Source organism: Cucumis sativus, chromosome 1, assembly GCF_000004075.3.
Source record: "Cucumis sativus cultivar 9930 chromosome 1, Cucumber_9930_V3, whole genome shotgun sequence".
NCBI lineage: Eukaryota > Viridiplantae > Streptophyta > Magnoliopsida > Cucurbitales > Cucurbitaceae > Cucumis > Cucumis sativus.
Genome location: NC_026655.2, coordinates 27,856,278 through 27,881,638, shown reverse-complemented (window position 1 = coordinate 27,881,638; position 25,361 = coordinate 27,856,278). Strand labels below are relative to the sequence as shown.

The 25,361-nt window shown below is 33.7% G+C and overlaps 3 protein-coding genes across 11 annotated transcripts; 1 reads left to right on the top strand and 2 right to left on the bottom strand.

Moving 5' to 3' along the window:
* Positions 1-810: 810 nt before the first annotated feature.
* Positions 811-5,314, top strand: LOC101215270 (THUMP domain-containing protein 1 homolog). The gene is made up of 7 exons (XM_004138995.3): positions 811-968; positions 1,079-1,198; positions 1,674-2,162; positions 2,763-2,902; positions 2,999-3,119; positions 4,080-4,220; positions 4,999-5,314. Exons 1-7 carry the CDS (start codon positions 903-905, stop codon positions 5,080-5,082), a joined length of 1,161 nt encoding a protein of 386 aa, XP_004139043.1. The 5' UTR covers positions 811-902; the 3' UTR covers positions 5,083-5,314.
* A 714-nt stretch (positions 5,315-6,028) lies between these two features.
* On the bottom strand, positions 6,029-12,924 carry LOC101214470 (hypothetical protein). Of its 6 annotated transcripts, none has more exons than XM_031885704.1 (11): positions 11,731-12,924; positions 11,157-11,281; positions 10,997-11,059; positions 10,781-10,870; positions 10,158-10,323; positions 9,876-10,065; positions 9,570-9,647; positions 8,803-9,488; positions 7,481-8,074; positions 7,339-7,422; positions 6,029-6,349 (listed from the first exon to the last, which is right to left on the bottom strand). In XM_031885704.1, the coding sequence occupies exons 1-11, from the start codon at positions 12,271-12,273 to the stop codon at positions 6,242-6,244; spliced, it is 2,727 nt and encodes a 908-aa protein (XP_031741564.1). In that variant the 5' UTR covers positions 12,274-12,924; the 3' UTR covers positions 6,029-6,241. The 6 variants fall into 6 exon arrangements, with proteins under 6 accessions (XP_031741564.1, XP_031741567.1, XP_031741561.1 ...); XM_031885707.1 differs by having other exon boundaries at positions 9,570-9,644; positions 11,731-12,922; XM_031885701.1 differs by having other exon boundaries at positions 8,803-9,647; positions 11,157-11,275; positions 11,731-12,923.
* Positions 12,925-17,003: 4,079 nt separating this feature from the next.
* LOC101215027 (exosome complex component RRP45A) lies at positions 17,004-24,545 on the bottom strand. Of its 4 annotated transcripts, none has more exons than XM_031889576.1 (11): positions 24,231-24,545; positions 21,681-21,842; positions 21,370-21,579; positions 21,108-21,203; positions 20,908-21,022; positions 20,532-20,612; positions 20,263-20,451; positions 19,308-19,558; positions 19,035-19,093; positions 17,687-17,934; positions 17,004-17,527 (listed from the first exon to the last, which is right to left on the bottom strand). In XM_031889576.1, the coding sequence occupies exons 2-10, from the start codon at positions 21,815-21,817 to the stop codon at positions 17,714-17,716; spliced, it is 1,359 nt and encodes a 452-aa protein (XP_031745436.1). In that variant the 5' UTR covers positions 21,818-21,842; positions 24,231-24,545; the 3' UTR covers positions 17,004-17,527; positions 17,687-17,713. The 4 variants fall into 4 exon arrangements, with proteins under 4 accessions (XP_031745436.1, XP_004139042.1, XP_011660140.1 ...); XM_004138994.3 differs by having other exon boundaries at positions 24,340-24,545; XM_011661838.2 differs by having other exon boundaries at positions 21,681-21,838; positions 24,340-24,545.
* Between the last annotated feature and the right edge of the window lie 816 nt (positions 24,546-25,361).

Sequence of the window (25,361 nt, the reverse complement as noted above, 5' to 3'; positions counted from 1 at the left end):
GTCCAAAAGTTTTGTATATTAATTGTTTTGTAAAATTATATAATTTGCCCATACATTACATAATAAATAATTTAATTTAACAAAAATTAATTGAATCTATAACATCTAATTATACTATTTTTATTAATATTTTAATCTTTTTATTAATACAATTATGCATTTTAGACTATCAAATTCAAATTTTGAATACACTAAAAGTATTAGGGTTGAATTGATTACTAAATGCATATTCAGCTAAAACAAAAACAAGATTGTCTATAGTAACAACTTCTTTTGTTAGTTTTGAATTTTTAGAAATTAAGCACATATTTTCACCGTTTTTGAGATAATTTGCACATTTCAAAGGTAAAAAAAGTTGAATTTTTAAGTCAAATTTCAAAATAAAAACAAGTTTTTAAAAATTATATTTTTTTCGGTTTCAAAATGGTTTGATTTTTGAAAACATGAGTTAAAAGTAAACAAGAAACAAAAAAAAGAAAAAAAACTCACAACCTTATACATCCATATGTCAATTTGGAATAAGAAGTATTCGTATTATTTTTAAGATTATAATATTAATTTTGACCTTTCACAAATGTTTCAAAACTATTTTTGGCTGTAGATGAAAATGGTTATAGTTTTGTTCTAAAAAATGCCCTTCAACTTTTGAAATTTTTAAAAATGTCCGTAAACTAAAAAAATATTATTTGTATGAATGTTAACCGTCAAAATATTTGTTTATTTGACTTTTTATGGTTTTGGTATATATGTTTTAAGGGAAGAGAAAGGTGAAAATGGGCCTAACGCTTAATTATATAGTCACCCTCGAAGGTATATAAACCTTTGGAAAATAGCTTTCTCTTTTTCTTTGTTTCCAAACTTCCGAACTTGACAGCTTGTTTCTGTTCAGTGTTCACTCTTCAATGGCCGCCGACAACAAACCCTCCGCCGGTGGCAAGAAGAGGAAGCAGCGTTTTCTCCCCCACAACGTTACCTCTCAATCTCTTCTTCTTTCTCCTTTTTCTTGTTTTGGACCTTCTCTATTCTATTGTCAGTTAATTTAATTTCTTCGGTTTTTCTTCTTTTTCTCCTTCCTCAGAAGCCAGTAAAGAAGAAGGGTCATTACCCATTACGCCCGGGGGTTCAAGGTTTCTTTATCACCTGTGATGGCGGCCGAGAGCGCCAAGCCTCCATTGAAGCAATCAACGTTATTGACTCCGTATGACTTCCCCCCCTTGCTTCTTCTGGGTTATGATTTGGTGGCAGATTAATTTTTTAATTTATAGCGTTTTGATTACAATTAAGAAGCATTTCTGTTGGAAACTTCTTTTTGTTTTTTTTTTGCCTTGTTAGATATAGCAGAGATTAAAAGAGGTAAAGGGGCAGAGAAATGGGTAATTTAAGATAATTAGAGAGAGTTGGGGGAGGTAATGTAAGGGGAAAGTGTTCAAGCTTATCACAAAGCATCTCTGATTTTATGTCGATTTTTAGTCTAAATTGTTCCATTGTAGGGGTTATAAATTGCTACCTAGCAATTAATTACATATGATTTTCCTTCGCACTCAAATGTCATAAGTTCATGCGGTTTTCCTGTGAGATTAGTCGAGTGTTATAAGCTGATCTGGACATGCTATATAAATCTCTTTTAAAGGTTTTACTAATGGAGTTCTTTTCTTCCATTATTCAATTTTCAGTTTTTTGACGAGTTAGCTCTTGGAAAGAACTGTGGTGTGAAGCTGACAGAATTAGCTGATAAACCTTTAAACAAAAAAATTAAGTTTTCAGATTCTGAGTCTTCTAGTTCAGATGATGATGATGATGATAATGATAATGAGGAGGAGGAGGAGGAGAAGGGGGATGATGATGAAAATAAGAAGGTTCCTGAGGAAGAGTCTAAGTCTCCCAAGGAGCAAAATGAACCTTCTAATGAAAATGAAACAACTGACGTTGCCAATCCTCATCAAGAGGAGACTGTAGCTTCTGAAAATCAAACAGAGGAAAAATCGAATGAAAATGAAAGGGATATGAAGTGTCCTGAAGTTCCGTCAGAGGAAGTTGAGGAGCCACCAAATAAGAAACACTGCATTGAAGCAGATGCATCAAAAAGTATTATAAAAGAAAAGGAGAAGTCCATTGATCAACTGATTGAGGCTGAACTTCAAGAATTGGGAGACAAGACCAAGGTCAGTTATAAAATTTCAATACTAAGGTTATTTTTGTTTCTAATCTTTCATAATGTTTTTTAATTATAAGTTGGACTAACATGTCTGATGATGAAAATCATTGTATTTATATTGATGGGATTTTGAGTAGGTTTTTTAAACAGGCCTGCTTCAATTTTGATCCACTTCGCAGGTCTTAATACTTTAAGAAAGAATAAGATTAGACTACTTCCTTTGTTAAATGAATATCTTATTTAAGATTGTCAAGTTCATTGCGCGTTCTTAATCTCACAAAAGTCTGCAATTGCTGGACCAAGGATTCTCAGTCTGTTGATAGAATAAGATTGCGATGCAGCTGATGCTTGTATTATCATTATGTTTAACAACTTCTCCATTTTAATATTTTTTTTCTTTTTTTTATGTGTTATTGGGTAAAATAATTGGATATTGACTTGTAAATAATCTTGTCCTCGATTATAACTTGCATGCTAGTGCTTTTCGACAGCTTTCTGATGTGCCATTGTTTTCTTGAGTTATTTTATAGTATACAGTATTATTTGTTATCCAGACTGGTAGCTGATCCTTTGTTATTCAATCTGCTTATTACGGAATGTGATACAGAGACGTTTTTTCAATCTTGATTCGGGATGTAATGGTGTTGTCTTTATCCAAATGCGGAAGAATGATGGAGAACCTGGCCCTGAAGCTGTTGTGCAGCATATGATGACATCTATTGCTTCAACAAGGAAACACATATCAAGGTTTGCATAGTCGTTGAATTTCTGTACAAAACATGCATGAAACCATTCATATACTGGATCACTAAAATACTTTTGTATGTATATGATATTACTCAGGTTCATACTTAGAATTCTGCCAATTGAAGTGGCATGCTATGCTTCTGTAGAGGAGATCACGAGGGCAATAAAGCCTTTAATAGAAAAGAACTTTCCTGTTGAAAGTCAAAATCCTGTAAAGGTATATTTCTTATACACTCCCTTTTTAACTTTCTCCCAATTACAATATCACGGTACCACTTTCTTTCTGATTAATTCTCTATGCAATGCAAAGAGAGCAGGAAATAAAAGTTTAACAAGGATCTCTTGGCAAGTGCGTAAATGAAGATTGAGGAACAATTATAGATTCAATGACTGTTTGAATAGAATCATTTCAACACTACCATGTGTTGGAAATAGTTGTGCTGAGTATTTGTTATGAAATTGAGTGTTTCGTATTTGGTTTCTAGCTTTATGGTCAGTTTTATGACTGGAATTCTAGGTCACATGTTCATTTCTAGTTGTGTATGCGTATAAATGTTAAATGTTGCAAATGAAGTTGTCAACCAGGTAGAAAATAAGGAGAGTGTATGCCTGATTATCTCATCTTGTCTTGTTGCTTTTAAAGTAGTTTTGGTTGGTTAGTTCTACACAATTTTTACTATTTTAAAATTTTATCTTCAGCGATTGTTACAAATTCTAGAAATGTTTTGTGGATTTAAATTACTTTTCTAAATCTTTCCATGTTGCAAACTCCTTGACAAATGCATTATTCTCCTTTTCTTTTCTCTTCTTTTTAATGATACTTCAAAGTTAAAAAAAACTTTGTAAAGAAAATATTTCAGCAGTTGTAGTTTCAATGAATCTGACCCAATATGTTTTGACACCTCCTAGCTGTATGATTAAATTGTAACTTCCAGTCAGTAAAGGACATGGAAGAATGCATGTTAGTGACTACATTATTTGTTGATTTCTAAAAGAAACTAACATCCTATATCAATACATTACAAGAAATGAACATTAATATCTTTTCCTAAGAGATCATTGTCGGTCTATGCAACAGATGTTTTTTCTTTCAGGATCGCACTGTGATTTGACATGAGGATTCTACTATTAGCATGCTCATAAATTTTTGTCTAAATTTTTATGAACTTTCTTGCAGTTTGCAGTACTGTATGAGGCCCGTGCAAATTCTGGCATTGACAGAGCAACTATAATTAATACGGTAGCAAAAGCTGTTCCTGAGCCTCATAAAGTTGATTTGAACAATCCTGAAAAAACCATTGTGGTTGAGATTGTCAAGGTGAGGATCTCTCTGGTATTGGAACTAATTAATCTTGGAGCATTCTCTTTACTCTTTAGACATGATTCAGTCTAGTGAATGTTTGCCATGGCCACCTACTTAGTGAGGATGTGTGCAGCTTCAAATCATCTGTTCAAAATATTGTGGTTAGAGAGGCTCTGACCTAGCTTTGTGGATTCAATCTAATTTTGGTTTCAAACTTGACTTATTTAACCAAAAAATGATTTTTCTTCATTTTTTTTTAAAAAAACCTGTTTTCTTTAAAGTTTATTCTGCTGGAACTGAAGTTTGTAGTTTTACCCTTACCCAAACGAAAGGAAATTTTTGAGGAACCTCTCTATCTCGTAGAACGGGTCTTATCTGCAGGTTAAACTGGGAGGCAACAACTTTGGCCTTTGAACCTGAAGAATTGCTGAACCACAAGTTTAGCACTTGTTTGGTGAGACTGGATGCGAGTAGAGTAGGTTGAATCAGATTGAACTTGTCAGCCCATGGCTATAAAAGTTGAAAAGAAAAGTAAATAACATCTTTGATAATTGATCAGCATACGTTTCTGCTAGGCTGAATCAGATTTAGCTTGCAGCCCATGGCTATAAAAAAGAGTCAATAATAATTTGTATTTTTTCCTTCCTTCTTCTTCTTCAACATGCATATTCTACACGTTGTTTGCCTGATTTGTGGTTTATTTTTAAACAGGCCTGCTCCAAGTTCTCTAATTCTTTGAGATGAAGTTTTTTACTTTTTATTGTTTGCCTGATAAGTTTTTTACTTTCTTCAGACAATTTGCTTGATTGGAGTAGTGGAGAAGTACAAGGAGTTGTCAAAGTACAATCTGAGGCAGCTTACATCAAGAAAGCAATAGGATAGGTTATTTATGTGTTTTTCAAGTCTGTTTCAGCTTTGGGCACTTTTTAACGTTAAAATGTATGCAACAAATTAGCTTATTAGTGTATGGGTTAGTTTAGAAAATTTTGGAACCAAACAATCATATTATATAGTTTCCTGTTGGCATATAACAATCTGATAACATTAGATGTTTCTTGAAACTTGTTTCTTCCCTGGATGAAATCAGACTGATCTTAGCCTCTCGGTCATTTGAATTTTTAGTTTAGGTCTTATTTTCGTTATTTCTTTTCAAAAATGAAAAAAAAAAAAATTTGAAGTTGGCTCGACTTTCAGCTTTTGGTTCGATAGGTTGCTCTGGAATATCATCGACCTGTTGTTGTTGGTGCCTACAACAAACACGACTTCTATTAGTGTCATGACCATTAACTCTACATGTCTGTTGAATTTCTTCAACACTAACAATGCCTCAGTCACATATTGGACCTAGTTCTAGTAAATCGTGTTTCACTGTATATTATAAAATAATATTCAAACAACTTAATTGAAAATCGAATAATAGAATTAAACTATTACCTTGCAATAGTAATAAGGGCCATCTAGTGTAATATATCGTCTAGCAATGGAGTCGTACCAAGGGGAGATAGTCCTTTGATACAACTGAACCATTTCTCGTATACAACTCTCACGACATGCTTGTCGCAACGATAAATAGTTGGTGCAGATTCTTTGCCAGGCTTGGTCATGCATAACACGTTGATCTATTTTATATAGTTCGTAATTTGTGTAGCACACAGGTGGTACCATTTGTACGTTCTCAAAAAATAATAATAAAAAAAAAAACTCCTGTGGTTTCATTTTAATAAAATTTTGGAGTTAAATAGTGAAAATGGATTTTTCATTAGTTGATTCAGAATCAAGTTTTCTTTTAGTTATTTTCATGTATTTATGCTAAATACAAACCATTCAACTTGAAAAAAGCATTCCCTTAATATCAATCTTTAGTTTAAATATACAAGGGGGCAGGGGAATGGTTATAGAGTAAAGCATTTGTCTAAATGTAAACTGTTTTCCTTTTTTACTTATATTATTCTCTGTACAACAACTTATAAGCTTAGACTCTGATCAGTCCTTTTGCCTATAAATGCACCCAACTATTTGTAACTTTCCATTAGTTTTCATGATGCCAAAGCTGTCCAGTAATCTGAAATGCATAAGCTCGTTGGAGTGACGATTATCCGAGACCAAATCCAGTTCGAGTCCTCCATTTGTCGCATTTCTCCCAACTAATCAAGGTAAAAAAGAAAACATCAACTACATCCATTTTCACTTTTCTTCTTGTAGGTATGCTTGCACAGTTAAAAGGAAACTCATAGTTTTCAAGATTTGATACTGCCCTATGCTTGCTTGTATGTTTGTACTAATTTGCACACCAAACGTTTGCATAAAAGGGAGAAAAACATTAAGTTTGTTTAGTAGGAGTGGAGTTATGAACTCCTAGAGCCTATAGTGAAAGGAGTTAATATGACGTAAAATTGATGTGTTTTTAGTCATGGGATCATGGACTAGTTATGTCAAACAACACTTACTCTTTCGACTCTTTTGCTAAACACCTCTTTAATTGTTTTAGGAGTTGGAAAGGGCAAAAGAACTTGGAGAAGCCATTGAAACAACATGATTTAAAGGAATGGGGAGCAAAAGGAGTTAGAATTGATAAAAGTATGTTAAATGCAATAAGATTACCCTAACCTATCCACTCAAGCTTTTAGTTTTATACGTAGTTTAATATGGTATTAAAGGAGGGGAGATATTAATTTCATATCCAACTTAAACATTTTCAATACAATGTTTGAATTCAAATCTCTTCGATGTCATTTCTTTGGTCCTTCATATAGTAATCTAGGTGTTGGATCTTACACTAATTTAATGTTGTTATATTAAGTATGTATACAAATAACGTCTAGCAACTTGCAAGTTGGTAGAGTTGGCTATTATAGTCCTTCAATGTTGGAAACTTCTATTATAGTAGTAATATTTTCAACTATTATAACCTACCCTTAACTAATTTCAAATCCTCCGTAATAATGTTTACTATTTGTTAGTGTTTACTATTTTCTACTCGTCATCTCTTTTCTCTGCTGTTACTTTATTTTCTACTCAAACTAATATACTCTGCTCACCAAGCATAGACTTTTATAACCAATTCAGTGTCAAACGTTGCTAAATTTTTTGCTATGTCTCTTATATAGTATGTTTAAAGTTAAATGTCACTTACCCTACCATCCCTTAGCTCAAAAACGACAGCATCTTCAGAGAATTGAATTGGTTTAGTAGAAGCAACCTGCAAAGCATTTGGAAGCTAAGAAAAGTCATATTTCATAGTTTAATAATATGCCATTAAAATGTAAAAATCTAACCTTTGGATCACAGTTTTTGTCAATAGCCTTAACATCTTCATCCTTCTCCAATGCAAGCTCTTCATCAACACAAATTATTTCTTTTCCATCCTTTGAATTCACCTTCCCATCTCTATCAAACTGATGTGGGAAGCCACAGTTTCTCCATTTCCATGTGTCTTGTTCAATATATCTTAGGTATACTCTTCCATCTGAGCCAACAAGAAACAGTTGATTACCTTCAAAGCATGGCCCGGGCGTGGTGGTGAATGTCACGCCTCTGTCTGGTCTTCCATGCTCCACCCAATTCCAACCATCCCATGGATTCCAATGATATTCAATCAGACCACCATCTTCAGAGATCATAAACAATGAGCCTATAAGAGAATATGGTGATGGTCTTGTTGCTATTCCAGGCAATCTTGAGAGAAATAGATGCTGAGACTGATGATGTTCATGCCATAACTCGGTCACTTTGTTGTACTGATATAGTCGACCATTTGTTCCGATCACGAACACTATGTTTTCCCGGAATGTTTCCTGATCTACGATGCTTGCAACTTTGGTGTCTGGAGGAGTTTGGCAGTTTTTCCACTTGAATTTCCTTAGTGCAACCTGTAAAATTTTATGTGTGGTCAAGAACTTCATGTGAAATGTTAAAAATCTACCTTGAGGGTGCAAGAAAGTGTAAACAATAAAGAAATTGATACATAAATTTACAAGATTTACTAACACTGTGTTAGCTATATTCATGAACAAAGAAAGATATTAGTTTATTATTAGAGAGATATCAGATAATAAAGATTGCAAAGGTGCCAACAGAGTTGGATTGTTTTTATATAGTTCATTCCTTTAAACTTTAAGGCTAAAAATCGTAAATAACATAAATGTGAATACAATGTAGGATTTAGAGGCAACGTCCCAAAGCCCCCAAGGCGCTTTGCTCCTGTATCCCAACCAACAAGACTCGGTGTTTGGTTATTCAGAGCGTTAAAGAACAGATTCAAGGCATTACAACATGAAAAGTGTACTCCTAGAGACATTAGACTTAACTTTAAGCTTTTAACTTGAGTCTTAATGTAACATCATATCATACCAGAAGATCCTAAGATAGAATCTCGGTATTATCATTTCTTGGACGATTGCTAGTGTGTTTCCCGAGTGAAATTAACATTAAATATATCCTAACCTATCCTTGAGTTTGGTGTAGTTTAACAGGCATGATTAATTCCTTGAATCACGAAAACTTCAAGTTCTAATGTTTGAAGAACCTGTTCAGGACAGATATATTTGCAATAAGCCAAAGTGCACTTTATGCTAACATTTTCATGTATGAAACTTACTGTGAATTGGAGCAATCTTCCTGTTTTGCTAACAAAGAAAAGTGCATCTTCTGTTGTAGTCTTCATAGATTGAGCTAAGAACTTATCCCAAGGAGCACCTCCAATCACTTGTTTCCCTCTTCTAAGAGCAGTGCAGTTTGTCCATGCAAGTTCTTGGCTACTTCTTTCTCTAATCAGCAAACTACCATAACTATCAACTAAGTATAAACTTCCATTGTAATTACCAACTGCACCTTTCATATGAGTTGAACTTTCATGCCTCAGCCACAGCCATACATCTCCAGTGTAAAGATACTCAAAAGTCAAGCCATCAACTGTTATGAGGAAAAACGAGCGCCCTCCATGCATCACACGTAGTCGGAAGCTGTTTTTCGTCCATTTTTCAGCTAGAAGATCAAAACTATCAGATGATTTTTCAGATATACTCTCTGATGTTCTTGGTATTAAGTAGTGTTGTTGTGGCTGGTTTCCCTTTGGTCTTCTTGTTGCTGATCTTCTCGTCCCTTGATCATTTATATCATCTTTAGTTCCTGCAATGCAATTTGTTGGTCCACGATGTTCAGTACAATACTCGGCATTCCATCCCTCGGACTCTGGGGCATCTAGGATTGACCATGTATATTTAGCTGTTGGTTTTCTTCTTGAAGTAATGTGATGAGTTGGCCCTGAATTTTCACCACCTAATCCTACAAGATGAAGTTCTCCGATCCTACCGTCATCCAATGCAAACAATATCCGTCCAACTTGGAACTGTAAACCAGCAATACCTCTTGCAGCTTTTGCATTCAAGGGATGCTTGTGGTCTACCCAAGCATCTGGTGTTTCTTCCTCCTGACCATGACCTGCTTTTATGAGTCGAAAGAAAGTTCAATACGAAGGATGAACTAGATCGTCTAAACTCAATTAATATTGTTTGTTAACTCAAACTGCAAGTTTAGTTTTAGTTATCCCTCTAATAAGAACAACAGATATCACCAAATCATCTACTGTATCTGTTAATTTGACTTATCATGGTTATTTTCTTTGCAAAAACTCTTCCTCTTTTTTATTAATGTAAAGAAGGTAGCTTTTACCTGGATGAATAGTCGTTCGATATTCAAATACGAAACCGGAAGACGTGGTGAGAAACAGAGAGAAAATCTTCTCATTTGTTTCATCTTGAAGGGCTGGTAAAACTGATGTTAGTTGATGATCTTTTGGTCTTCCATGGACTATCCATTTCCATTTCCTTTTATTCAATCTTCTTTCTACCAAAGTACCATCCTGAATTTTTTTTCACTTTAACAAACTCAGAGAATAACTCTTTTAGGTTCATAATAACTCAATAGCAAGGTGAATTTCTATCTATTTAGTACCTTAGTTAAAAGAAAGAGGGATATGGAGTGATCTCCATTCAAGCTATGTATATAGCAACCCGGTGATGGAATCAATCGGAGATCTCGTGCTGCTCTATCTTTCCATACATGCTTCTTCCACAGTGGCTTTGAGTTCCTATCATATTCATAGAGATCTCCCACAGAGCTGCATTTTCACAATTTCTTTTTTACCTTAATCTGATAATCTGTAAATTCAAAATGGAAAAGAAATAGTTTATCTTTCTAATTTGATAAACAGCATTTTGAAAATGAAGTATTAGCCCTTTTTTTCTTTCCTTTCTTAGATCAGTTCAAGCTCTACATTAATTGGCCTGAAAAATCATCAACTAACTCCTTCCCCACGGTTTGAATATTAATTTAACACAGATTAATGTCCAAAAAATAGAACAATGTTGTTGATGACTTGAGCACCTCTTGCTCTAATATCATATTCGAACTATGAGTAAATTCAAAAGCGCAAGTCACAATATTATAGTAAGTTTCATCGTGTAACTTATCTGCAACCATTGACAACTAGACAAAGATTGTGTTCATGATGAAGCTTTTATTTAGATGTATGAAAATTAAAGAAACACACATAAGTAGACATAATAATTAAGAACCTTATTGTATATACAATTTCTGTTCTGAAGCTAGCAACATCTGCTATTGCTGCAACATTGGCGTCGCGGGGCTGGCCGTGATCTACCCATCTGTTCTTCATTTTCAATAGCAAAGTTAAAAAATATAAGATTTCTTCACTCAAATGCTAGTTGAAAGGAAAAATGATCTTTGAAAGCTAAGTCTGTTTTTTTCTACTCATCCTCCTGATTTTTTACCTTGGAGGCTCAAGCTCAGTTAGTTCTAGCAGAGTTCCATTCTTTGTAGTGAAATAAACTCTCCTGGTTTAGCAATAACAATGAATAAAGTCTTATTTCATCATGAAAATTTACACACACAGACACAAAATAAGAAGAGAATGAAAAGGAAAAGCCTCACATTCCATCATGAGAAACAACACCAGCCAATAGTTGGATTGAAGAGGCATGTTCTTCACTAGTTGTTTGATCAGTTGTTGGTATTAATTCAACCCAAATTGGTTGAGAACCATCACTGAGCTGCAACTAAGAAAGAAAATGGAAATAACTTCATCACTATCAAGATCCAGTACGTTCTAAAGTTTTCATTTGCTATTTTGCCAAAATTGATTCAAGTCTTGTACAACTTTCTTAAACTATATTCTATAGTAATATTTCTTTTGATCTGTTCGTATATATTGAAATGCCTTGAATCTATTATATGTGTTCTACACAACCAAGAAACAACAAAATTCGTATTTATGTTATTTACCTTATCTACAGTTTTGACCCTAAGGTATAGAGGAGTATGCGCCGTCTTTGAATTACATAAATTTTTCTATGTAATAATAAGTTGTTCTCTCTTTTTGCAATAGAACACCATTAATGAACTACATAAATTTTTGTGTGATTTCTCTATTCTTTATGTTTTCTTTTAACCGTACCAATATCATATTGGTTTTTCGAAAGAAGAGAGATAAGTTCTTTGAAGTTACCTGATACAAAATTCCCCCTTCAGAAAGAGCTAGAATTGAGTGATTGACACCAAAAATGGAGATAGCAGGACCTGCTGATATTGGCAAATCATGAGGACCTATTACCCATTGAACTCCATTCCAAAACCTCTCATATATTGACCCACTTTCACCAGTGATCCAAATAGACATATCTGAAATTTTAGTCAATGACACTCTTTTTCTCAAAGTCAAATCAACATGAAACTTCTCTACTTCCTTCACTTTTTCCGACTTCTCGGTCTGCTCGAAACCATCATACTCTTTCTCCATCTTCTCCAATCTGTTATTAATCTGTCCAACCTTGGTGCAATTCCCATTTCTACAAGTGGTAAGATCATAAGGAAGTTCTACTTCAACCCACTTGTTTGAATGCTCTTCAAACTTCCAAAATCTATCTGTTTTTAGCTCGAACTTTCGATTGAATTGTTGAAGATGATGATGTGGGCAGTATGAGTTGATTGATCCTAAAACTTCTGAGGTGCTTTCAAAGATGACCAAGATGAGAATTAACAAGTGGAGCATAGTTTTGGTAGCTGAAAAAAAAAACTAATTTTAAACAAAAATGAAAAAGAAAGCTAAAACTTTTATGCTATGTGGTGTCCCATATGGACCATAGCAGAAAAGGGAAGGATCATTAACTACTCAAATGGAATTTTTTTTCCATCCATTGAAAAACTAAAGCTTTTCTGGATCATAACAGAGAAAGAAGGTTTTTAGATGATAAGTTAATTGATTCAATGAAGAAGAAAGTTTGTCATTTTTGTCAACTTGGATGAGTTTATGATAGAAAAAGCAGTGAAAGTTTGATGGAGTTAGTTTAACTTCTTTAACACTTCCTTCTTCTCTTCTTTTTTCTTTTTTTTTTTTTTTTGTTCACCTAATTCTAATGACTTTTCTTTGCTTTGTTTTTCTTTAAAAACTAAAATGACAAATGACAAAAGGAAGATAGAAAGAGAAATTTCCTTCTCCATTACTCTCTTTTTGAATGGACAAAAGCTTAATCTCTTGTTTAGTAAGGTTGAAGACTGTCTGTTATTCAATCTCAACCGTCCAATTTTCTTTCTTTAAATCAAACGAGAAGTTCGAAGTGTTTGGTGCAAAATCAGGGCAAAAAATATATAGTAATAGTTCTGGTTTTTGGGGTAACTGCTTGTTGATGCATGGCTGATGAGTAATTGGTGTGTAATCTTTGCTTAAGATCGAAAATTCTCAAGAGGTTGTTTATCTTTATATCATTTTAAGAATGATGATGTATATGAAAATATTTATAAAAGAAAAGTTATGGTTTTGCATACATGTGAATATTCCTGTCCACTTGTTATACACCTCATCTATTAACATGAGAAAACGACCCAAACCATACTTTATTTAGTAGTCAAAGTAGCAATGCATTCCCTCTAAACTCTTTGTTATATATATAGAACTCTAATAATTGACTATTACATCAACTCATGCTAGTTTATAAAAATGGTGCCTCTTTACATGTCAATAATAAATAATTAGCAGTTTTTTTTTTTGTGGATCTACTGATATGATGATGTGAGTAATTTTCAAATTGTATATTTTATCAAATTAAAATATATATAATATATTCAAAGTTTTAACAAATGTTTTATTAAAGTAAGGTTTTCATGGAATCAAACTAATGAAAAATGGACAAATTCACATTAAATCAAGCCTTACAACTTAATTATATATTTAGTAGATACTAACTTGTTAAGTATCAATGATTTGATATAGTCAACTCTACTTCATTAAAAATTGATTATATAATATATTTTTAATACAATTTGAAACCTTTGACTAAGTTTTAAGAATTAGAAGAACAAATTTTTAAAAACTAGATGTTTACTCTCTTTTTTTTTAATGAAAAAAAATTAAATTGAAACTAAAGGATTGTTGACAAATGAAGAGATGAAACTAAATTGGATAGTTTGATGATTCAATGTTTGTGATGCCAAAGAAAGAAGGAAAAAAGAATTACATGTAAATGTTAATTATATTTAAGTTTTAAAAATTCAAATTTTTGTTTCTTTGTTTTATAAAGTTGATGTCATTGTCTTTTGATTATCCAATTGGATTGTCCACAAGATTGGTTCATCATTAAAGATCTTTTGATCAAAATATAACTTTAGTTTATAAGAATTTATATGACCAATTAAATTGGAGGACGGCTATTGCTATTGAAAATGAATATATATATATATATATAAGATTATTATTTGTTATATGTTTTAATTTAATTCCCTTTTTGTTTTGGAATTAAAATTGTTCAAAATATGTGGGCTCTTCCACTATAAGATTCTAATTAATTTTGTGTTTATTTCATTGGTTGTTATTTAAAGGGAAGTGTCCAATTGACTTTTGTATCATATATACTATATATTATGATATATGATATGATAGTGATCTTCTTCCCCACCTAATTATAACAAATGTTCATCTTTAGTTTAACATCAAATTCACCTTGGTATTCATGTTAATCTACTTACTTAATTAGAGTTTCTTTTAATATCTTACTACTTTTATAGATAGCTAAATTATTTTCACAACTTTTTTTTTTGTTTCTTTGTATTTAATATGAGTTATCAATGACGTTGAAACCTAATCTTAGATGGATGCTTCAACCATAAGTTTGTTGATTTATTGGTCGTTTTCTTGTGATATATTTTCGTGGTGGATTAAAATGAGTTATCAAAGATTTAAAAAATCTCATTAAATTAAATTAAACTATCGAGTTGTAGAGGGTCGTTTTAATGCTTTAGACTCTTAGATTATGAAAACAATGGAGAGGCGAAGACACTCAACTTTAGCTATTTATCATAATTAGTTAATTATTGAGTCGGCTAGCAAAGGGTCAAATTGATGTTATAAAAAAGAGGATGGTTCTGGAAGCCGTGAAAAGTAAAAAGCAAATGGTTAATGAATTTAACTTTATTTATCTTATTTAGTTTTAGTAACGAAGGTGTTTCGTAACTTTTTCACATTCCACTGACAATGTTGTATACATTGATCCCTCGTCTTATCAATTTTTTGGTTAGGGGAGCTTCTAGCTACTTAATTTATTAACAACATTCAATGTTTTTGGACAAAAAAAACTTTAGGGGAAAGCTATTTTCCACTTTTTCTCACTAAATGCTAATGAAATCAAAAGAAGGTAAACACATTAGAGTTGTAGCACATCAACCACTTTAACTTTTCTTTAGTTTTTTTAAGAAACCACTTTAACTTAGTTATGAAGATTCCATGAACATGAATTAAAGAGTTGGTATAATTGTTTTATGGCGATCGATAGGTATAATAAAATAAACCAAAATATTTAGAAAATATAGTAAAATATGACTGTTTATCTATAATGAACCGTGATAGATTAAGAAAGACAACTGTATGTGTGTATGTTGGTCTATCTCGAACTATCCCAAATAAATTGTGATATTTTGCTCTATTTATAAAAAATGATTTATAAATTTGGTTATTTAAAATAAATCTTCAATTATTCATTTAGGATCCTTTTGAATAAATTTTAAATTCAGTAATTCTAAGTTTATTCTTATTGAAATTAATTAAATTATAATAATATTAATTATGATAATAGATCTCACGTTACTATATTTTCTAAATTACAAAAGTAGCAAATTTAAAGACGGATAGCCGCCCTTTAATAGTCGTCTCATATATCTAATTACTTGTTATATTTTTTATATTTGAAATATGAAAAAAAAAATATTATTTGCTACTTTTTTCTAAATTTTTTTACTATATGGTGCAATTTCTCTTAAAGTATGTCACTGATAGACTTTTATTGTCGATAAATTTATAGCTATAAAAAATCCACGATGATAAAAACTAGCACCAACCTAATTCAACTATTAAAAAAATATAAAAGATTCCAATCTTACCGTGCACGATAATCGATAAACACTGGAAAAGAAGTTAAACAACATAGAGATAAAAAATGATGAAAGTGTTTATATAAAAAAGAAAGTCAATGGAAAACATTTATAACTAAAGAAATAAAGTATTATATAAATTAAATTGGGCAGAAAATGAAAATAAAAGAAAAGTAACAAAATTGAGGGAAAAAAAATACCAATATTCATAAAAATAAAAAATAAAAAAGTATAATATGTCATTTTGTCCTCAAAGTTTTTAGTTTTTAGTTGAATTTCTAACCCTACAATTACTAAGTTTGGTGCATTAATTGTAAAAGCTAAATAAATTAGGTAATACTAACTATCTAATTAAATAAATGCAATGCATTTAATATCTCTTTTTCAAAGACACGTGTGCCTAATTTTTCTATTAGTGACTTCATTAGTTTAGAACATAATGGATTGCTTTTTCACACATCAAAGTTCAAATGTGTATTGTGCTAAAGTGGATCCCAATGGAAATTTCTCAAGAGAAAAAAGGCTTTTAGTTTTTTTGTTCTTTATGTGAATCCTTTTGAAAATAGAAATTGGTTGTTTTATTCACATAATGATTTTACCTTTCTTTGATAATATGTTATGCTACTCGACTTCATATCATTTTTAAAAATTGATGATGTAATAAGTACTTCCAAATCGTCTCTATATTCTCCTATGGTGCTATTTTTTTAAAATGGAAAGGTTAAATGGTTGTATGTGTTAGAAGAATGTGATTCTTAGCTTTTGATGTTTAACTAAATATTTTTTGTAGCTATCTTTTCCACTTTAATCATGCTAGTTTCCTTGTATTTAACGTTTATTTAAGCATTTAGACAAATTATTAAACATAAAAAGTCATCTAAACAACTTAGATGCAATTAAGATTAAACTAAGCAATTAACGAACAAAACATAGTAAAACAAAAGAAAGTTGTACAAGGGAGGCTTGACGCCATGGTGCTCATGCATGGCTTTTAGAGGTAACAATGCTATGATACACACCAGCACCACGATGTTGATGCTCCTCTGTTGCACTTTTGACGCACGTTTAATGATTAACAGGATCATAGCTTAAAACTTAATTATAAATTGATTGTGCACTTTATGATCTACTCTTACAAATTATAAATCTCACTTGTATTTTTCTTTTTTTTTATCAACCAACACGAATGCACTTCACATACATCTATAAAATATCCAAACTCACGTAGATTTGTAAGAACAAAACCATAATAAAATTCTCCATTCATTTGCTACAAAGTGGCTATCTAACATTTTCAACTATTACTAGAACAAATTGCAAATAATAACACTGACTTATTCTAATTTTTTAAAAAAAATCTAGTAATACTTTCAAGTTTCAAGCTTTTTGATTGATTGTCTTACAAATATCATTGAAAGTTGCGAGTGAACTCCATCTATGTGGAGAGAATTTAATGACTACCATTATTCTTCCCTAAAATATCTGAAGCACTTTTACAATCAATATAATATGATAAAAAGGGTTAAGAAAACAATACTTCAAACAAAATCCAAAATTTAAAAATAATAATAATAGCTTTAAAAAAAAAATCTAAGCCTTTTCTAATATTTTGTTGAAACTAAATGCTCTATGCTACTCTAAATAAAGAGATCCTGAAATTGCATATCCGTAGTACAATAGCCTTTTCAACAGCATCATCATATCATAGATTTCTCAGTGATTAAAGTTCATTCTAATCCAGATTTCATTAGATCTCAACAATCTCAAGCTTGGAATTTCTTTGACGAGCATTGATGAAACCTGGCATGAACCTTCACGATGCTTCTTTTTGCTTCAATTGATCCCTCCCTTCTATGTACTTTGAAGTTGAGCTTCAAAATTTGTATCTTCACAAAACAATACAAAGAAAATTGCAATTGAGAGATTTTCAAAAACCAAAGAATACATATAAAGAACGCTGAACAAACATATATGGAATAATCATGAGAAGGAAAAGAAAAGGGGAGATGTTTGTTGAGGTTAATAGGTTAAGTCTCAGAACATACATTTCAAAAGATTACGTCACCAGTGAACTAATCCACATCGATAGGGGTGGTGGTCTTCTTCTTTTTCCTCTTATTCTTTGGCTTCACCGCATCTTTCAACGTCTTCTTCCCATTTTCTTCTGACAAAGTTTTTGCAGCAACAGGAGACAAATTCACCTCATCGACTTTGGCTTCTTGTTCATCAACCATAGACTCAGAGGACATCATTTCATCACTCAAGTCCTCTTTCTTCGTTGCGGTTAGATTTCCTGCAACAAGCTAATATAAGAAAAGCCACACTCAAATGGAAGAGAATGATTTTGCTAGTTGATTTTTTTGTAAACAGTGAACTTTTGACTGATGGATGTCATGGAGCATATTTGGTTTCTAAGGGGGTCCAAATCAAGATGAAAAACAGTAAATATATCGAGATAAAACCTTTTTTCATTCAGGAAGCCTGCAAAAGCAGTGAAATCTTTTTTTAATTAAGTATATTTCCATCTTTATATCCCCCATCCAACAAAATGCATCTACATAAATTGAACTCCCATCGTTACTAGAAAACAACTCCAGACAAAGCTGAAGGAAGCTATGCTAGTGTATGATAACTAAATTGAAAGTAAGCCAATAAACTAACAAGTTATACTGAATAACAGGACCTCGGAGACCCACCAAAGTTTTTGTACCCACCTATCTCTTATCTTTAGAGAGCGGAAAAGGTATAAAGTTTCCAAAGTTAAAATCATAATGCATGTAGATTTTCCATTTGCTTTGGTAGTCTTATTTCACAATTCTCAAGAGAACAGAAAGTGTTTTTCTTTTTCCTCGACACAAAGCAAGATTTAGAGGTGAGAGATTCAAGCCTCTAACCTCTTGGCCCAAGCCATATGCTTAAGTTACCAATTGAGCAATGCTCTCATTGATAACACATATCTAGCCTTTATAAAATAAAATAAGTATGTCAACTAATCAAAATTAAATTCATCAAAGATGAATCATATTGAAGTATTAATTGTTGATGCCTATAACCTCTCTCTCTCAATGTTCATTCTTCTTGCATGCCCATTATATGACTTTTATGCATTATTGCCACAGCATACAGTAGTTATTCTTCATAATACTTTTAGCCATGATTGCAATAAGTTTCCCTCACGACAGCCAAAGGCACAAGATTTTGAGTTGTCCTGTATCAGTCACCAAATGAAGTTGCAGGCAATAATATTGAAATGTGAAAACTAATTAAGATATAATCCAAACTTAATTCCAATATACTACCGGGAAAAAATGGATATGGAGCAACTATTACAGAGAACAGTATAAAAATGATGCTTTTAAAGTAGAGAGGAATTATAGAGTTTCAGTGGAGTACCACGTGAAGCTAAAGTAGCTTTCAAAAAATCTGAATCAGCACCTTTGGAGTGTGGGTCCCTAGGGAAACGAAAATGGAGGTTAAGAAAAAAAAATCTGAAGACAACACTGTCAGATGCCATGTATCAGTTTACCATATTGATTGAAAACTTCATAGTTCATACCTAAAATTTTCTTTTGGGGAAGAACACATTTAATAAGAGAAGAAGTCCTATTGTTGTGAACATACATTGGTGGAAAATTATGTTTAACCATAATCAAGGTAACACCTTACCAGCACGAAGGGCCCCCAATGAAATTCTTGGCATCAGAATCTCTCTTGTCTAATTGTCCTTGATTTGTTGATGCATCATTCTTGATACTCCCGCTTTGGCTGACGACACTCTCCTGATCATTGATACTCTTTTGACCATCAGATATGCCTTGGCTATCCTTCAGACTACCAGTACCTCCTCCAACATCCAAATTAACAGAAGGGTGACGCTTAATCTTCCGCAATTGTCTAGCTGAACTGTAAGTCTCAACCTAAAATAAAATTGTGGTGGAAATGAGTAAAGAGAAACAAAAAATTACTAATTTGAAGAAGCCATAGATTGTGATAGACAGGGAATCTTTAGAGCTTCCGTATGCCCTCAAATTTCAGTGCCCTAGGTGTTCTTTTTTGGAGTGTCTTACGAGTCCAACTAAAATGCATGGAAGGTCTTATAAGTTAAACTATCCTGTCTGTTTTTAAAACTTTTATTAGAGTACTCTGTAAGTTTGTTTTACAGTTCTTTCCAAACTTATCCATATTCATTTTGTTACTTTGTGTAGGCCATCTTCTATTCTTCAAGGGCCTTCCCTTTGTGCAAATTCAACTCAAACAACCTGGTTTCTTATCCAAAAATATAGTTATATGAAACACAAGAATATGATTTTTCCCTAAACAAGATGGAACTGTAGAGCAGCAGAAGTCAACTTAGCTCGTAAACCAAAATACTCAAGTTTTACACTTCTACTAATAAATCAACCAAATACGAGAGAACAGACTCAACAGAGTGTATTTATATCCAACTGCACCATAAAACAGCAAACTAAAACCTATCCAAAACTAACCAACCAAATTTAAACTTCCCAACTAACCATACGGCTGCCCTAAACATAGAGTAAAACTGTAACTATAAGAAGTAAAACAAGGGAAAACAGAGTAGGATGCTGCATAATTAACTCTTAATAAAAAAGAATCTCACTGCATTTTTTATTTTAGTTGTGATATCACCAGCTTTGACAGAAGCAATTCGCAGACATTGCATGATCACACTCTTAAGTACACCTTCGCCTCCTGCTTTTTGAATAGCGCAAACATCATTATTAGCATTAAGTGTGACAGTCATTCTTCCTCCCATAACAGCCTCTTCACAGTGAGTTGGATCTATCACCTGCACAGCACCTAAAATTAAAAAATCGCCCCTACATAACTGAAACTCTTTTACACAACACATTGAAACGTTAAGCTTACCAGAATGCTCTCGCTACGAAAAAATGCAAAGGTTACTGCAATAGGGAGATGATGTATGATCAACGGAAGTGGCTCCCTAACCTGTCAAATAGCAACATCCCTGTGATACATTCACAAGGATACAGGCAGCTAGGATAGAAGATAAACCAAAACACTATTGTTTGTTTTACCAGAAGAATAAATAAATGAATGAATCTAAGACCAAGGATCGACATGTGAACGTCAAAGCAGAATGTTTGATGTTTACAATACATAAAACTGCTCAGTTGTGGGATAGTTTTTTTAGTATATAACACATGTATTTAAGTAAGTAAATGTCACATACTTTGAACAGGATGCACTTCAAGTTATTCCAAAAAAAATTTGAAGATCTTACCTCAGGGGGATGAACTATCACTTCCTGACCATCATCTCCACTCAATGAACACTCTGGTCTTCGAAAAGTTGATAAAGCAGCCAAAGCAGCAACATTAGCTGCATCCACAAGGTTTCTGCTTGCAGGATAGTTAAATACCATACATTATCATCATTACAACAATATGCAAAATAAAATAAAATAAAAATTCAAAAGCTTACCCCCCATTATCTAAAATGTGAAGATCAACTCGAATGGCCCACACAGATTTGCCAGAAACAACACAGAGTGATTCCGTATCCACTGCCCTACTCTCCCTACATTAATAGCTCCAATCTTAGATTATCGTGTATAGCTTGGTGTAATAGGTTACTTGCTGACTGTGAAGCTAGAGAAAAAGAATGTTCTTAATTTATTCTCTACCTATTAGTCAACACAACAGGATTTTAATTGATAGTTAAAAGAACCAAGAAGATAATTTACCGTAGACCACGGTCTATTACACGCCCTAACTCAACAGCAGACTCTCCCGGACGGCCAGGTTCAAATGATGGATCAGCCATAGGAGAAAACTCAGTATATATAGAAAGAGTGCCCTCATTAGGACGATCCCTATACGGTTGAACTAGTTGAGCAGTCACAAAGCCCATTACGTGAGTTTGGCCAAGCTGCACCTCTGAAGAACCATCATCCCTGCACAAAATTCATTATTATCACCATTCATCAACAACACAAATCACACCAGAAAGGGAAAATACAGTGTGAAACACAAGAAAACGTATGAGAAACATTACTTGCCAAAGTTGATGGTGAGATTCCGGTAGTCAAAAGGGCCACGACCATCGACCCTCAAATCGGAAAGAAGGGCTGTTTCAATGAACTTTTTTTCATTTGCAGAGAGACGCCACGTATTGGCTAATCTCTGCTCCATTCACAAAGAGAGTTCCACGTACTGGCTAAAAATTCAAACTATAACATTAGAGAGGTATTATATTATGCTATTAACTTTTTTTATAGTACACAAAGGTATATATATTCATCAAAAGAACCAAAAACAGCCTAGAAAAGAGGGTAGAGGGAACCCCCTCCTGCAAAACTAAACAAGAAGAGCTCTCTAACTGTTAATAATCATAAATAGGTTATAATTACAAAAGAAATTGATGTAATTTGTACACCACCAAAAGGTTGTAGTTTGAAAAAGAGCCAAAAAGAATCAAAAGACGTAGACTTATCTTCAAACATCCTACTATTCTTTTCTTTCCAAAGCCACCACAAAAGAGCACACGTAGCACATCTCCAAGGATTTTTTCTTTTCATCAAAAGCTCCCACCGTCAAGACCCTCCATCATCCAATCATCAATCTTCTTGGGGAGGCAACTAGCCACCCCAAAAGTACTAAAAAAAACACCACTCTTTAGAAGCAAACTCGCAGTGTAGAAACAAGTGATCTATAGTATTCATCTCTCTAAGACAAAGACAGAAAATGGAGGGGGTGAGGATCCAATATGGGGATTTCCTTTGAAGCTTTCCGTGAGTATTTAGACTTCTATAAGCAAGGGACCGTAGGAAGATCTTCACTTTCTTAGGAATTCTAAGCTTCAATATAAGGTTGACCATAGGGAGTTTATTTTCTGTGAACCCTTTATCAAGTTTAGGAAAGTGGACTTCGTAGAAAGCTGGCCTGAGGAGTCGATCTCTCAGGTAACTTGCTTCTATTTCCATTTACCACCCAAGAATTCAATAATTGGGCACAAGTAATGGAACTTCCAACTTCTCTATCAAAGAGGTTTCTCCATAACCCCAAATCCCAAGCTTGTTTCAGAGAATTCCAACAATCTAAGACAAGTTCTTTTTCAGTGGAGATAACATAAATATCATGGTACAAAGTCACAACAGGTTGCGGAGCACGCCAATTATCTTCCCAAAACCTAAAGCCTTTCCCATCACCCATAGAAAACTCAACAAAATTAAACAAACACTCCTTTCACTTCATAATACCAAACCCAAAGCCTCAACTTTCTGTTGTATCACAAGAGAACTCCAACCACGGTCATCAATCCCAAAAATAGCACTGATCACACGCCTCAAGAGGGCACACCACAAACTAAAGAGGACACCACAGACTAAAGCAACCCAACAATTGAAGGAAGAAGTAAGGATATTTTATGGATCTGATTTTGTAACAACCAAACTTCTCGTGTGGAAGGATTTCTTGAGGGTCTGATTTTGTAGTGACCCAACTTCCAATGTAACTAGTAGAGTGTCTTTTTGTAGCTAAACTAAATTTGTTTTCATTTTGGTGTTGGCCCTTATGGTCAAACTGGAATTATGTAGCTAGACAATGACCAGTTCCTTTGGTTGGTAAGAAAGTGGGGTGGATTTTATTTTATGTGACAGAGTATCAAGAGATGCAGGTGAGGCCCTCGATGAAGATGCTGTTGGGACAGAGGGGTGGTGTTTGGCCTGCGAGCAATGGGGAAGATGTAGCGCAAAGGTGAGTGGTTTTGAAGGCTGCTATTATTTAACTTAACATAGATGGCTCGTGTAGCATACAGAGAAGCCATACAGGTCTGGGAGGTATTTTTCAAGTTTGGGAGGGTTGTTGTGGCTTTCTCAGCTTTTCTGGAGGGGGAATCAATGTGTTGTCCACAAAAACATTGGCGCTCCTCTCCAGTTTAAAGATGCCTGATGCAAAGGGGTTAGCGAGCTTTTGAGTAGAATCAGATTCTCAAGTGTTGGTGAAGGCTATTCATGCTAATAGTTTGTCAGGCTCTCCTCAGGGGATCATTTTGAGGGGAATTGCAGACTTGATAATCAAAATTCACACTGAGGGTTTTAAATTTATTCCTAGATATGCCAATTTGGTTGCCCATGCTCTAGCGGGAAGAGCTCTATCTAATATTGGCATTCCCAGTTGGCTTTCTCCCATTATTTCTGGTGAGATCATGGGTTGCAACCCTTCGGGCATCCATGTCATCTAATGAATTTTATTTTTTAACATGAGGGCCCCCAGCTCGAGTGTAATGTACATTTTCGTCACAAGACAAACAAATATACAGACCTGCATACTAAAATAAGTAAGGCCGTCATCTCCACATACCTAGAAGATAGACTGAAATACTAATGCCCAAGAAACCAAAATCCTTCCTGGCTTATGTAAACCTTGAATCAGGCCTTACGAAAAGAATTAAATTAAAGTTCAACATTCGGAGCCTAATTCTAATTGGAAACTCACTCCAAAAGTCACCAAACAACTTATCCAAGGGACAATTTGATCCAAATACACTCCAACCCAATAGGTTAATAAATACTAACCAAACCATCCAAAACACCCAGAAACTTACCAAGAACTCCGATTCCAGAGATAGCGGCACTGGTCGTTCGACGGTGACCGGAAGGTTATTGTGCGTGGTTAGAGAGAGATTGAAGAGAGAAATATAGAAAGAAAATTACCGGCGGCGACCACGTTGGCGCTTAATGTGAACGGCGGCGAGCAGATGGGTGTAGAGGAGCACGGCGGTGGTTGGGCTGAAGAAGAATACAAGATTGAGGGAGAGAGAGAGAGACGGAAAAGAGAACTCAAATGGAGGGGAAGAGTAAATTCAAATGTTAACCTAATTTCGATTTTTTTTGCATTCTTCCTTCTAATATTTGAGTGTTTGGACCTTTTATGGGTTTGGGAGCTTCCAATGTAATCACCATAACTCAATGAAATGAGTGTTAGAATGGAGTCAATCCAGGGCAGACCAAACATGAAATGGTAAAAATTAAAAAGAGAAATAGAGTTTAATGGAAAAAAATCCATCTAATCATTCTTCTCAATTGCATTACAATGTATTTCAATGCTATCTATGTTCAATGGAGCACACTCAAGCAAGTGAGCCATACGAACACACCTAACCGTGTGAGTGATTGTAGGTACACATTTCATAAACATGTACGTGATACATAAATACACATCTAATCCTGCAAGTGATCCCGTCGGAATACCCCTAGTCGTGCAAGTGGCCCTGTATGAACACAATATAACTAACCTCTAACCGTACATGTGATTTATAGGTACATGCTTCTAGTCGTATGTAAGTGGTTCCGTAGGAACACCCTAAGTCGTGTGAGTGACCACATAGATAGGAACACAATACAATTAGGATATAAGTTTAACGATCAAAGTTAACAAACACACCTCAGTCCAAAATCATGTACAATCAACATAACCATGGCATGAATAATCAGTCATAACAGTCCATAAAGCACAATAATCCATAAATTATGGAATCCATAAATCATACTTAATGTATCATCAATCAACATTTACACATACCAACTATGCATTTTAACTAGCATCAATGCATAATTCAAAAGCACATGCAGTCTCTTAAGTTCAGTTTGAAGGTCCAGTAGGCTTTTCATCCAAAAATCCTTCCAAAGGCTTGTGTCACGGCTCACACCAACTGTCACTCCGTGTGACTAGATGG